Genomic DNA, 14,027 nt, shown 5'->3' on the forward strand with positions numbered 1-14,027 from the left:
TACACCCCTGATTGGATGTGTATAGACAGGCACTGGGCGTCACATAGAAACACAGTTTAGTGTAAAAAAAATGGTGCAAGTCATGTAACAAATGCTAAAAATACTGCAACTATATGCCCCAAAAGTAACATGTGAACATGTCTGTACCCGCATCTTATAGGTATGGAAACCTCCACTATATCACAGTGTAAGGGAGTGTGCAAGCTCTCAGGGCAGGGAACTGTCCATAGGCCATAATGTACTTCCAGGATGTGAACAGAATAGAGACGCAGCAGACTGAGCAAGCTTGCTGTGACGTAATCCCGCGCCGACGGCAACTACAGCTGTGACGTCACAAACGCGCGACACCGCTTACCTTGTTTCCTTGTAAAACTTTATTGAAAGACCAATCACAATGTGAAATGTGAGCGACATAACCGGCGTGTGTGGCAACTGACGACTGAGAGGCTGCCGGGGGACTGGCCACGACCGAGTGCGGTAGTTCGCTGCGAGTTTCTCGTCACCTGCCGTGAAGATGTGAGTGACATGATCCACCTTCCTGCAATGTTTGGCAGCGTCTAGAGGGAGCGTAGGGCACAGCTGGCGACTGAGCCACTGTGACCCCTCCTGTTACCAGGGTAGACTGCAGTATGTGTACTTATACCAGCTACTTCACTAGAGGCTGATGGCCACGCAATCAGGAAGCCCAAACCAGGTGTGAATCATAACAGGAGAGACATTATTAAAGGGGTTGCTCACCTGGAGGGAGCTTTTCTTTTCTGCAGACCACCCCCAGCGTGGCTGGACTTGTGGTGGAAATTATCCTTCCCTGCCACTGGTCTCTGGGTTTCCCACTGCAACATTTTATTGTCACGTGGCTGCCGCGACGATGATGTGTCACCCTTGCGTCAGATGACCCAGTGACATGGATCGATGTTGACGAGGGGAGACCTGAGATCTTCGGCGCCCGAGGAGAAGCAATGGAGGCGGAACCCAGCAGCAGAGGTCAGGTAAGTATTATTCCCACTATGCGTTCCGCTACACTGGGGGGTCTGCTGTAAAGGTCCCCAGAGGTGAACAACCCCTTTAAGGATGCTTTCTGAAATGGAAAATCAGTTCCAGTCACCTGAATGAGGCTTGCAGAAATCCATCTGCTTGCCGCCAAAACAACCCCAACTTCATGAATGGAACGGATTTTCAGTTGCAGAAAATTTTCTGTGACAAAATCCATGGCATGTGAAGGGACCCCTAAGAAATAGCCGAGCCAGCGCTTCGCTGTTTTCGTCAGCCCCATAGAAATGAATGGAGGGCAGCCTCCACCAATTTCGGGGGTTCCGTTTAAGAGCTAGGTGGGACTCGAACCTATCGGACAATGGGGATCATATGCCTCTATTGTCTCCAATGAGAAAACCACTTTAATACTAATATACCCACACGGTTTTAGGCCTCATGCACACGACCATATGTTTGGTCCGCATGAAATCTGCATTTTTTGCAGATTGGATGTGGACCTATTAAAGGGGTTCTCCGGGAATAATGAAAATGCTTAAATATTACTTCATAATAAATATATTTCCAAATACCTTTCATTAATTAGAATGGCTTGTTTTGTCGGGGGAGCAATCGGGAAACAAAATGGCCGCTGTCCTACCAGTACACACAGAACCTGTCCTAATCACACAGGAGGACAAGTTACTTCACAACACTGAGGTAAAGAGCTGCCTCATCCTCCCCTCTGCTCTGTGGGAATGGAAATGATGAGGAGACATTTAGTACAGAGAGGATGTGGTTGATGAGCAGCAGCACTTGTATGCAGTCTCCATTACCACAGTCTGTCCTGTCCGTCCTTTCGGTTTATCGAAGAATCGCGTTGTGGATTCCGCTACCACGGACCATAACGGAATTTAGAGTCCGGCGATTCTTCGATACCCCGAACTTTAGACGCTGAACTTAAAACACAAGTTTGCTCAACACTACTGATAAGAACTTTAGCTGAATCTCTGGGGAATTTAGTTCAGAGGAGACAAGAAGTACAGAGAGGACGGACAGGACAGGCTGTGGTAATGGAGACTACAGACAAGTGCTGCTGCTCATTAGTCACACCTCACCCTCCTCTCATGTCTCCTCGTCATCTCCATTCCCGCAGAGAGGAGGATGAGGCAGCTCTTCAGCTCAGTGTTGTGATGTAACTTGTCCTGTTGTGTATTTGGGACAGGTTCTGTGTATACTGATAGGACGGCGGCCATTTTATTTCTCCTAGTGATTGCTCCGTAGACCAAACAAGCCATTCTAAGTGATGAAAGGTATTTGGGAATATATTTATAATAAAATAATATTTAAGTATTTTCATTTTCTTAATTCCCGGAGAACCTTTAATTTCAACGAGGCTGTAAAAGATGCAGACACGTGTGCTGTCCCCATCTGTAAGGGTTCATTCACACGTCCGCAACGTGTTTTACGGATCCGCAAAACAGGGACAGCGGTAATGTGCATTGCGCATTTTGCCGGCACTACAGAATATGCCTATTCTTGTCCGCAATTGCGGACAAGAATAGGACATGTTCTATTTTTTTTCGGGAACGGAATTGCGGACCCGGAAGTGCGGGTCCGCAATTCCGTGTCCGGGCAGCACATCGTGCTGCCCCATAGAAATAAATTGGTCCGCAATTCTGTTCCGCTAAATGCAGAACAAAATTGCGGACGTGTGAATGGGGCCTCAGTCTGTTCCGCAGCCCCACAGAAAAAATATAGAATATGTCTATTTTGTGGACAAGGATAGGACATTTCTACTGGAGTTAAAAAAGAAATGGCGGCATTCATTCTCTCTCCTAGTATCTGTGTTTTGCAGATCCGCGATTTGCATACAGCAGGATGGCACGTCATGTTAAGGCTATTTTCACACTATCGTTGTTTGAATCCCGCGTTCAATTCCGTCACCGGAACTGCCTCCGTATCCGGAAAAACGTGTGAAAACTGATTACATTTGAATCCTGATCAGGATTTTGATCACAATGAAAAAATGCATTCGAAAAAACGAATCCGCCATTTATGGACTTTAACTTTTTTTGCACGTTTTTCGGGTTTAACATGCAAAAGCCGGATCCGGTTTGCCGAAACACATGGCGCCAGATCCGGCGTTAATGCAAGTCAATGGGAAAAAGGCCGGATCCGGCGTTCAGTCCAAGTGTTCCGGATTTTTGGCCGGAGGTAAAAATACAACATGCTACGGTTTTCTGAAAAACCTGATCAGTCAAAAAGACTGAACTGATGCATCCTGAACGGATTGCTCTCCTTTCAGAATGCATTAGGATAAAACTGATCAGTTCTTTTCCGGTATTGAGCCCCTAGGACGGAACTCAGCGCCGGAAAAGAAAAACGCTAGTGTGAAAGTACTCTTAGGCTACTTTCACACTTGCGTTCAGAGCGGATCCGTCTGAGGTCTGCCCAGACGGATCCGTTCAGAACGGATCCGTCTGCATTATATTGTAGAAAAGATTCTAAGTGTGAAAGTATCTTCAGATGGATCCGTCCAGACTTTACATTGAAAGTCAATGGGGGACGGATCCGTTTTAAAATTGAGCCATATAGTGTCAAATTCAAACGGATCCGTCCCCATTGACTTACATTGTAAGTCTGGACGGATCCGTTTGCCTCCGCACGGCCAGGCGGACACCCGAACGCTGCAAGCAGCGTTTGGGTGTCCGCCTGCTGAGCGGAGGCTGAACGCTGCCAGACTGATGCATTCTGAGCGGATCCGCATCCACTCAGAATGCATTGGTAGCTGGACGGATGTGTTCGGGGCCGCTTGTGAGACTCTTCAAACGGAGCTCCGACGCTAGTGTGAAAGTAGCTTTAGGCTGTATCACGGCCTCATCTTTGATGCCAATCAGCCACCATGCCTAGCAAGCGACGTTAATGTCCGAGTGTAGAATAAACAGCACATGGACTGAATTCTGACTTATTATAGTCAGTGGACCAGTTCACCTATCCGCTTTTTTTTCCATGGACCATCGGTCTGTGCAGTTAAGATTTCAGAATGCGCTACTTTGGACTGAATCGCGTGCTAGACCTGCACATTCAAGTGTATGGCGCCGTGAAAAAATATACAGCACACAAATGCCATCTGTGTGCTGTCCATATTTCACCGACAGTTGATAGAAGCTGCTGAAAAGTGAAAGCAGCTTATGTTTTGAATTTTTTTTTGTAAGCGAAACTCAGTCAGCGGATGGGAAATCATGCATTTTTGAGTCTTAGGCTGGGTTCACACGGGCATTGCGGGAAAATGTGCGGGTGTGTTGCGGGAACATGCGCAATTTTTCCACGCGAGTGCAAAACATTGTAATGCATTTTGTACGCGCGTGAGAAAAATCGGCATGTTTGGTACACGAACTTCTTCACAGAAGTTCGGGTTTGGGATCGGGGTTGTGTAGATTGTATTATTTTCCCTTATAACATGGTTATAAGGGAAAATAATAGCATTCTGAATACAGAATGCTTAGTACAATAGGGCTGGAGGGGTTAAAAAAATAAAGATAATTTTTTTTTTAACTCACCTTAATCCACTTGCTCGCGCAGCCGGCATCTCTTCTGTCTTAGGCCTCTTTCACACGGGCGAGTATTCCGCGCGGATGCGATGCGTGAGGTGAACGCATTGCACCCGCACTGAATACCGACCCATTCATTTCTATGGGGCTGTTCACATGAGCAGTGATTTTCACGCATCACTTGTGCATTGCGTGAAAATCGCAGCATGCTCTATATTCTGCGTTTTTCACGCAACGCAGGCCCCATAGAAGTGAATGGGGTTGCGTGAAAATCGCAAGCAAGTGCGGATGCGGTGCGATTTTCACGCATGGTTGCTAGGTGACAGTCTATTCACTGTATTATTTTCCCTTATAACATGGTTATAAGGGAAAATAATAGCATTCTGAATACAGAATGCTTAGTAGGTGATCAATTGAGGGTTAAAAAAAAATAAAAAAATTAACTCACCTTCTCCTCTTGTTCACGTAGTTCCCGGTCTCTTCTTTACTTCTTTAAAGATGAGCTATGGGCTAAAGGACCTTTGGTGACGTCATATCACACGCTCCAATCACATGGTCCATCACCACGGTTTGGGTACCAAACATGCGTGATTTTTCTCGCGCGGAAAAATCGCGGGTGTTCCCGCAACGCACCTGCACATTTTCCCGCAACGCCCGTGTGAAAGAGGCCTTATTCTTTGCTGTGTGCAGGAAAAGGACCTTTGGTGACGTCACTCCGGTCATCACATGGTCCGTCACATGATCTTTTACCATGGTGATGGATCATGTGATGGAACATGTGATGACCGGAGTGACGTCACCACAGGTCCTTTTCCTGCACACAGCAAAGAATAAGACAGAAGAGATGCCGGCTGCGCGAGCAAGTGGATTAAGGTGAGTTAAATAATAATGATCGGGTCTCCATCCCGATCGTCACCTAGCAACCGTGCGTGAAAATTGCACCGCATCCGCACTTGCTTGTGGATGCTTGCAATTTTCACTCAGCCCCATTCAGTTTTATGGGGCCTGCGTTGCGTGATAAATGTACAATATAGAGCATGCTGCGATTTTCACGCAACGCATAAGTGATGTGTGAAAATCACCGCTCATGTGAACAGCCCCATAGAAATGAATGGGTCCGGATTCAGTGCGGGTGCAATGCGTTCACCTCCCGCATTGCATCCGCGCGGAAATCTCGCCCGTGTGAACTCAGCCTTACAGTGATCGTCTGAAGACCTGTGTCTTGTAATGAGTCCATCACAAGACCAGCACAGAGCTTTAGAGCACCTTCACATAAAACAGATTTTGTTGCAGAAAATTTCTGCGACTGAAAATCCGTTCCATTCATCGGCATGGGGTGGTTTTTGCGGGAAGCACATGGATTTCTGCAAGCCCTCTTCAGATAGATGGAATTGATAAATGCATACAGATGATCCATGTGCCTTCTGCATCCGTTCCGCAAGCAGAAAGAACATGCCCTATACTTGTCCGCAAAGTGCAGACACTGGATCCATTAAAGCCGGTGCTGATGGCTGTTTTCTTGGATTTCCTAACACAGGACTGCAGAATAACAGGCCCCGTAGTTTATCACTTCATCACCTGTTGTGAGCTGCTCAGTGGGGTAAACTATGGGGACAACTGTACAGTAAACTGCTTGACCCATCCAGCCAGTACGTCTAGTATGTCATAGTAAATACATTTTCATACATGTTGAAGGGAATCTATCAGCAGTTTTGCCATACTAAACTGTTGACAGCACTAGATGGGGGCTGGGAAGAGCAGTGCAAACATACCTTTTTCTTATTTATCAGGAGTAGTGTGAATGTAATGTTTTTTTCTGCCAGAATTTGCCCCAGCAAGTGCCCTGGAGGTGGTGCTTCACTGTGAAGGGAGACATAGTATATTATGATAAAACTGAAAATGTGAATAAAATGATTTTTAATAATTATGATGTTTCTATTCTCTACAGTATTGATTGTCCTTTATACTACGTATATTACTTTGGAGCTATCTTTTTATAAGCAGCATGGATCCTGCACTTTTGAGAGATCGAGAGCTCTTCAAGAGGAGAGCTTTGAGCACTCCTGCCGTAGAAAAACGCTCATCTGCTTCATCAGAGTCTTCGAAGAAGAAGAAAGCCAAGTTTGATATAAGTGGGACCTCAAGTTCCAAACAGGGCTCAGGTTGGTGGATCTGAAAATCTTTGGTTGTGATTACATGTAGATTTATGTTTAGTTTTTTTCATGTGTGACAGCTTGACACTTACCCCTATATCAGGGGTCAGCAACCTTCGTCACTCTAGCTGTGGTGAAACTGTGACTCCCAGCCCTCAGACCTCCGAAGGAAGTGAATGGAGCATGCCGGGAGTTGTAGTTTCACAACAGCTGGAGTACCGGAGGTTGCTGATCCCTGCCCTATATAAAACGTACAAGTGTCCCTAATAATGATGTCATCACTGCAGGCAGTGATTGGCTGCCATGGTCACATGACATACATCTATATGCCAAGAATGTGTGATGGCAATAGGAAGCAGCAGGGCATCCAGTTTATTTTTTTTTATCCATTCCTGTCCTATATTATGATTAAATAATGCCACAGTGACTGGAGTCAGGAAGGGGGTGACTTCCTAATATGGACCTTACGTCTGTGTAGACATTGCAGGGTCCAGGCTTGTAGTTGTGCAAGAAGTGCTGGTATTTGGTGAAATTTGCTGAGAGTCTGTGGTAGTCATACATGAGGGGGGTTTCCAAGACTTTGTAAAAATTGGCAGGGAGCGGTATAAAATAAAGAAAAAAACGTTTGGGTATGGCCACATATTCACGTTTTTTTTAATGCACTTTTTGAAGCCAAAATCAGAAGTAGATCAGAAAAGTAGAGTAAGGGTCCATTCACACGTCCGCAAATGGGTCTGCATCCGTTCCGCAGCTGCGGACAAGAATAGGCATTTCTATAGGGTTGCCGGGCGGGTGTATTGCAGATCCGCAATTTTTTTTCCGTCCGCAACACACCACTGACGTGTGAATGGAGCCTTAGTATAAAAATGGCAGATATTACATCTTTTAACCTTTTCCTTGCCAAGGACATATATCTCAAATGTCCATGGAGGGGGGTACTTCAGTATCCAAGAATGTATCTCATACGTCCTTGCTACTGATGGCTGGATCTCAGACTGTTTAACCTTATAAAAGGGTCCCCGTGAGGGCTGCTTATAACCTGTAGCTTTCACTCCCCACCTGATTTTTAAAGACTGTCTGGATGAGGAAGAGCACTGTGCTATTGGCCTTGTTTTAAAGCTTAAGGCTACTTTCACACTGCCGTTTCTGGGTCCGCTTGTGAGATCCATTTCAAGGGTCCTTTACAAGCGGCCCCAAACGGATCAGTTTAGCCCCAATGCATTCTGAATGAATAAGGATCCGTTCAGAATGCATCAGTTTGGCTCCATTCCGCTCTGGAGGCGGACACCAAAACACTGCTTGCAGCGTTTTGGTGTCCGCCTGGCGATGCGGAGCCAAACAGATCCGTCCTGACTTACAATGTAAGTCAATAGGGACGGATACGTTTACATTGACACAATATTGGTGCAATTGTAAACTGATCCGTCCCCCATTGACTTTCAATGTAAGTCAGGACAGAACTGTTTGACTTGGACTTAGACTTTTTTTTTGTCTGAGTTATGCAAACTGATCCGTACTGAACGGATACCAACGTTTGCATTATAGGTGCGGATCCGTCTGTGCAGATACCAGATGGATCCACACCTAAACGCAGGTGTGAAAGTAGCCTTAAGTTGTCAAATCTAAAACCAGACTTGGCTCACATCTCTAGCTGCTACACAGCCTGAGATATTCTAAGCTAAAGCATCCCTCAGTCCCCTTTAGCCGAATTTGATCTCAGCGAGCCTGGAGGAAGAGACTGGGGGAAATGGGGGACGTGCTGACAGGCTGCAGAGAGAAGAGACCTAGATCCTCTCTCACTGTCTAACATTACATGTCCCCATGGGGAGGGTAACTTGGACTTCTGTGCATGTTATCAGCCCCCTTCCCCCATCAAGTCAGAGACCATCTCTGATTGTCATGTTTTCTTTTTCTTTCCAGAAATTAGTGAATATGAACTAGGGCTGCAGCTAACGATTATTTGAATAATCGATTAGTTGTCGATAATTTCATCGATTTTAATCGGGGAAAAAACACCAAAATGACAAAAAAAGGGGTTTATATGATTTTTACTTGAAAAGTTTTGTTCAAAGGCCATATTAAAACAAATTGTGGATGGCACTGTTATGGGGGATCTGTGGATGGCACTGAATAGCATCTTATGCTATATGTGTCATCCACAGATCCCCCTCCCAATAACAGTCTCATCCACAGACCCCCCATCCCCCATAGCAGTGCCATCCACAGATCCCCCATCCCCCATAGCAGTGCCATCCACAGATCCCCCTCCCATAACAGCCCCGGCCCCGCCGCTCACAGCAGTATTCCTTAACCGGCAGTAACTTTTACTTTAAATCACCGCATCTTTATTACCTTACAATGAAGTTCCAGTAACAGGCAGAGCGGGCGGCGGCGTAATGTCACTTGGACTTAGACTTTTTTTTGTCTGAGTTATGCAAACTGATCTGTATGAATAAAGCAGGCGGAGCTTGCGCGTCACTTGCGTAAGTGACTTTATGCCGCCGCCCGCTCTGCCTGTTACTGGAGCTTCATTGTAAGGTAATAAAGATGCAGTGATTTAAAGTTCATGGACCCGCAGGCATAGCTCCTGACCGCCCGCTCCCGCCCGTGTAGCAACGAATTGGCCGACAACGAATCCCGTTATCGAATATAATCGATAACGTTGATTAATCGTTGCAGCCTTAATATGAACGCTTGCTCTTCTAATCACTCTGCACCTAATTAAGCCATTTATTGACGCTGTTACCCGGACATTTACCAGCGTCCGGATCACAGCACCAAATAAGTTCCACTAAACACACTATAAACAACAATAACATTTGCATTTTTCTGTCCTGTCAATACCCGATCAATAGAGTAAAATATGCAGACTGATTTCCCTTGCTCCATTACACGGTACAGTAACAGTGATAATTATCAGCAGAGAAATCTAATTCTTTCTGACAGATAAAAGACATTTTCACTTATTGTTATCATAAATATTCTTTTCAATTACCATAGTTTCTTTATTTTTTTGTTAAAAAAACCCCGTATATAACCACTCTTCAAATGGGTGTAATACGGGGTCTTTTTTGTGATCATATTATGGACTTCATCCGGGTTATGGAGCTCCAACCAGAGATGAGCGAATCGCTCAAAATTCAATTTGGGTCAGAATCAAAAGTGCCACCGTCGCCCTGAAAATTTGTTTGACACTTTGAGGTTTCCTTGGACTCTCCAGCCTCTCACTTTTTTATTTTATAAATTTTTTTATTTATTTATTTTTTCTCTCCCTCTCCCTCTCCCTCCCAAATTCTACAAAGTTTTACAAAATTCCAGACAAATTTTGATTCCTTTAGAATGAATTTGCTCATCTCTAGCTCTAATTTTTCTGATTAACCACATGAGGTACAGATGTTGTGCACATAGTATGGGGGGAGTCCATATGAACGTGGTTTTGGTAAAATCACTATCATGTTTAATTATGATTACAGTTTGCATAGGGGGATGGAACATTATATAGTTTATAATTATTAGGTTATACTTTTTGTAAACTGTATGCTGTGTGCTCCTGAAAAATGTCGATTTTGGTAATATGGCAGCTCTTTGCTTTGTGTAGTACATGTTTAACCTCTTAAGGACATAGGGCGTACAGGTACGCCCTTGTGCCCTGGTACTTAAGGACACAGGGCGTACATGTACGCCATGTGTATTTTCGATCACTGCCGTGCGGCTGGCAGTGATCGGAACCCGGTGCCTGCTCAAATCATTGAGCAGGCACCTAGGCTAAATGCGCGGGGGGGTCCCGTGACCCCCCCATGTCGGCGATCGCGGCAAACCGCAGGTCAATTCAGACCTGCGATTTCTGCAGTTTCTGGTCGCGGGGATCAGAAACTTTATATGCCTAAAAAAACGTTTTATTCACTTCCCCCCCCCCCCCCCCCCCCTGCACCCCCGAATGATTTTATGGTGGCGGGAGGTGCAGGGGGAGGGTTGCGGGCGGTGCGGCAGGCGGGATCGCGATCCCCCGCCCGCCTCCCCTTGTATAATCGTTGGTTTCTAGTGGGTATACCAGGGTGCCAGCACATTGCTGGCACCCTGGTATAAGCGGCTGACATCTGCGATGCGATGTCAGCCGCTTAACCCTTTCCATACAGCGGTCCGTACGGGTCAAAAAATAGTGAATAAAAGTGAAAAAAAAGTAAAAATCAAAAAACACATTTATCACTGATAAAAAATGAAAAAAATAAAATTCCCTACACATGTTTGGTATCGCCGCGTCTGTAACGACCTGATCTATAAAACGGTCATGTTACTTTACCCGAACGGTGAACGCCATAAAAATAAAAAATAAAAAACTATGATGAAATTGAAATTTTGCCCACCTTACTTCCCAAAAAAGGTAATAAGTGATCAAAAAAGTCGCATGTACGCCAAAATTGTAACAATCAAACCGTCATCTCATCCCGCAAAAATCATACCCTACCCAAGATAATCGCCCAAAAACTGAAAAAACTATGGCTCTTAGACTATGGAAACACTAAAACATGATTTTTTTTGTTTCAAAAATGAAATCATTGTGTAAAACTTACATAAATAAAAAAAAAGTATACATATTGGGTATCGCCGCGTCCGTATCGCCCGGCTCTATAAAAATATCACATGATCTAACCCCTCAGATGACCACCGTAAAAAAAATAAAAATAAAAACGGTGTAAAAAAAGCTATTTTTTGTCATCTTACGTCACAAAAAGTGTATAATCTAGGGGTGCATCAGGGGGGCTTCAAATGGGACATGGTGCCAAAAAAACAGTCCAGCAAAATCAGCCTTCCAAAAACCAAACGGCACACCTTTCACTCTACGCCCCGCTGTGTGCCCGTGTAGTAGTTTACGGCCACATATGGGGTGTTTCTGTAAACAGCAGAGTCAGGGCAATAAAGATACAGTCTTGTTTGGCTGTTAACCCTTGCTTTGTTAGTGGAAAAAATGGGTTAAAATGGAAAATTAGGCAAAAAAATGAAATTCTCAAATTTCATCGCCATTTGCCAATAACTCTTGTGCAACACCTAAAGGGTTAACGACGTATGTAAAATCAGTTTTGAATACCTTGAGGGGTGTAGTTTCTTAGATGGGGTCACTTTGAGGGAGTTTCTCCTCTAGGGGTGCATCAGGGGGGTTCAAATGGGACATGGTGTAAATAAACCAGTCCATAAAAATCAGCCTTCCAAAAACCAAACGGCGCACCTTTCACTCTATGCCCCGCTGTGTGGCCGTACAGTAGTTTACGGCCACATATTGGGTGTTTCTGTAAACGGCCAATAACGGCCCATTTGCCAATAACTCTTGTGCAACACCTAAAGGGTTAACAACGTATGCAAAATCAGTTTTGAATACCTTGAGAGGTGTAGTTTCTTAGATGGGGTCATTGTTGGGTGGTTTCTATAATGTAAGCCTCGCAAAGTGACTTGAGACCTGAACTGGTCCCTAAAAATTGAGTTTTTGTAAATTTCTGAAAAATTTCAAGATTTGCTTCTAAACTTCTAAGCCTTATAACATCCCCAAAAAATAAAATATCATTCCCAAAACAATTCAAACATGAAGTAGACATATGGGGAATGTAAAGTCATCACAATTTTTGGGGGTATTACTATGTATTACAGAAGTAGAGAAACTGAAACTTTGAAATTTGCAAATTTTTCCAAATTTTTGTTAAATTAGGTATTTTTTGGTGCAAAAAAAATTATTTTTTTGACTCCATTTTACCAGTGTCATAAAGTACAATATGTGACGAAAAAACAATCTCAGAACGGCCTGGATAAGTCAAAGCGTTTTAAAGTTATCAGCACTTAAAGGGACTCTGGTAATATTTTCAAAAAATGGCCTGGTCCTAAGGTGTAAAAAGGCTGTGTCCTTAAGGGGTTAAAGGGCTTATGTCACCCCACTAAAGTGATTATTTTTTTTTGGGCTAGTTAAATTACTTATATTGCGATATATGAAAATATAATGGTGTTAGTTACTCATCTCAGAGCGCCTGCGCCGAATGAACACAGGCGCGCGATTTTTGAAATGCAGACAGGACCAGCCGGAGGAGGAGATCCCGGCTGGCCCTGTCAATTAACACGACGAGGGGGCGGTTTTCTGCAGCTGCTACCAGCAAGTAGCCGCCCTACTTGCTGGTAGAGACCGAATTTACATATTATAAAACTTCGTTTTTGGAAGAAACTGCTGAATCAAAGTAAGTAAGACCATTATATTTTCATATATCGCAATATAACTAATTTAACTAGCCCAAAAAAAAAAAAAAACACTTTAGTGGGGTGACAGAAGCTATTTAAGGCTACTTTCCCTTTCCGCTATTGAGATCCATCATAGGAGCTCAAGACCGCTGGAAAACATTTGTTTTGTCCCCATTCATTGTCAATGGGGACAAAACTAACCTGAGGGGAAGAGAAGGATGCAGACGGTTATATTATGAGGGAAAAGTTTTTGCTGATCCATGACAGATGTGAAAGTATCCTAACTCGTATGTGGATGCTGACCATATGTTACGTGTTTTTAAGGGTTCAAGCTGTTGTTGATGTATATGCTTACGATATATATATATATATATATATATATATATATATATATAAAGATCTGCACACCTTATTGTATTATTTTTGTTCTTTTTTAATGTAAACTTGTTGTATGGTGCAAATATGTTTTTGATCCACTTTTTAAAATCCTGTTTGTCACAAAATTGCTCGAAGGTGGACATGCTTGTCAACAGCCCATCAAGGCAGCGGCAGTCATCAAGTTTTATCTGCTTTCATGAGATATTTAGCTTTTTTTTCAAAATTATTTAAGTTTTTTTTTTGGGGGGGGGGGGGGGTGAGGAGGTGCACTTACTTACTTAATCCCTGTATTTTAAAGGATGTTGTGTTTTTTTATTTTTTAGTTTTTTTTTCTACCTTTGGTGATTTTGTGAAGATATATGCATATGTATGAACCCACTGATATCAACTTTTGTGTAATTTATACAAAAAATTACATTTTGACGCTAAGTTGCATGAAGGAGTCTGTGTGTGTATAAAGTGCTGAGTGACCTTTTGACAATGTGACAGGTGCATACTTTCAGAAAATATATGGGTTTGCGGGATTTATTTATTGATTTATTTATTTATTTTAAATTTGCAATTTGGGTTTTATTTGTACATTTCAAAACTGAGAAAATTGTCCTGGCTACCAGAGGTGCAGAATGTTTACGCAGTGAAAGTGTTTCAAAAAGGCTTCAAAAACTGCATACATTAAAACCTGAAGGAGGTGCTGTGCCCTCACTTTTTAAATGTCATTCTACTCCGGCTGGGCTTGCAGGGGGTCTCCTACCGTTCA

The 14,027-nt window shown here is 43.7% G+C and overlaps 1 protein-coding gene across 2 annotated transcripts in view; it reads left to right on the forward strand.

Moving 5' to 3' along the window:
* Positions 1 to 354: 354 nt before the first annotated feature.
* GTF2E2 (general transcription factor IIE subunit 2) overlaps positions 355 to 14,027 on the forward strand; it is an 88,884-nt gene continuing 75,211 nt past the window's right edge. The window contains exons 1-2 of one of the 2 annotated variants that reach the window (XM_040418041.1): positions 355 to 516; positions 6,472 to 6,685. In XM_040418041.1, the coding sequence (XP_040273975.1) occupies positions 6,529 to 6,685 (157 nt within the window). In that variant the 5' untranslated portion in view covers positions 355 to 516; positions 6,472 to 6,528. The remainder of the gene's footprint in view (positions 517 to 6,471; positions 6,686 to 14,027) is intronic. The other variant, XM_040418040.1, reaches the window with a different exon arrangement.

This window comes from Bufo bufo, chromosome 2 (genome assembly GCF_905171765.1).
Source record: "Bufo bufo chromosome 2, aBufBuf1.1, whole genome shotgun sequence".
Taxonomy (NCBI): Eukaryota; Metazoa; Chordata; class Amphibia; order Anura; family Bufonidae; genus Bufo; species Bufo bufo.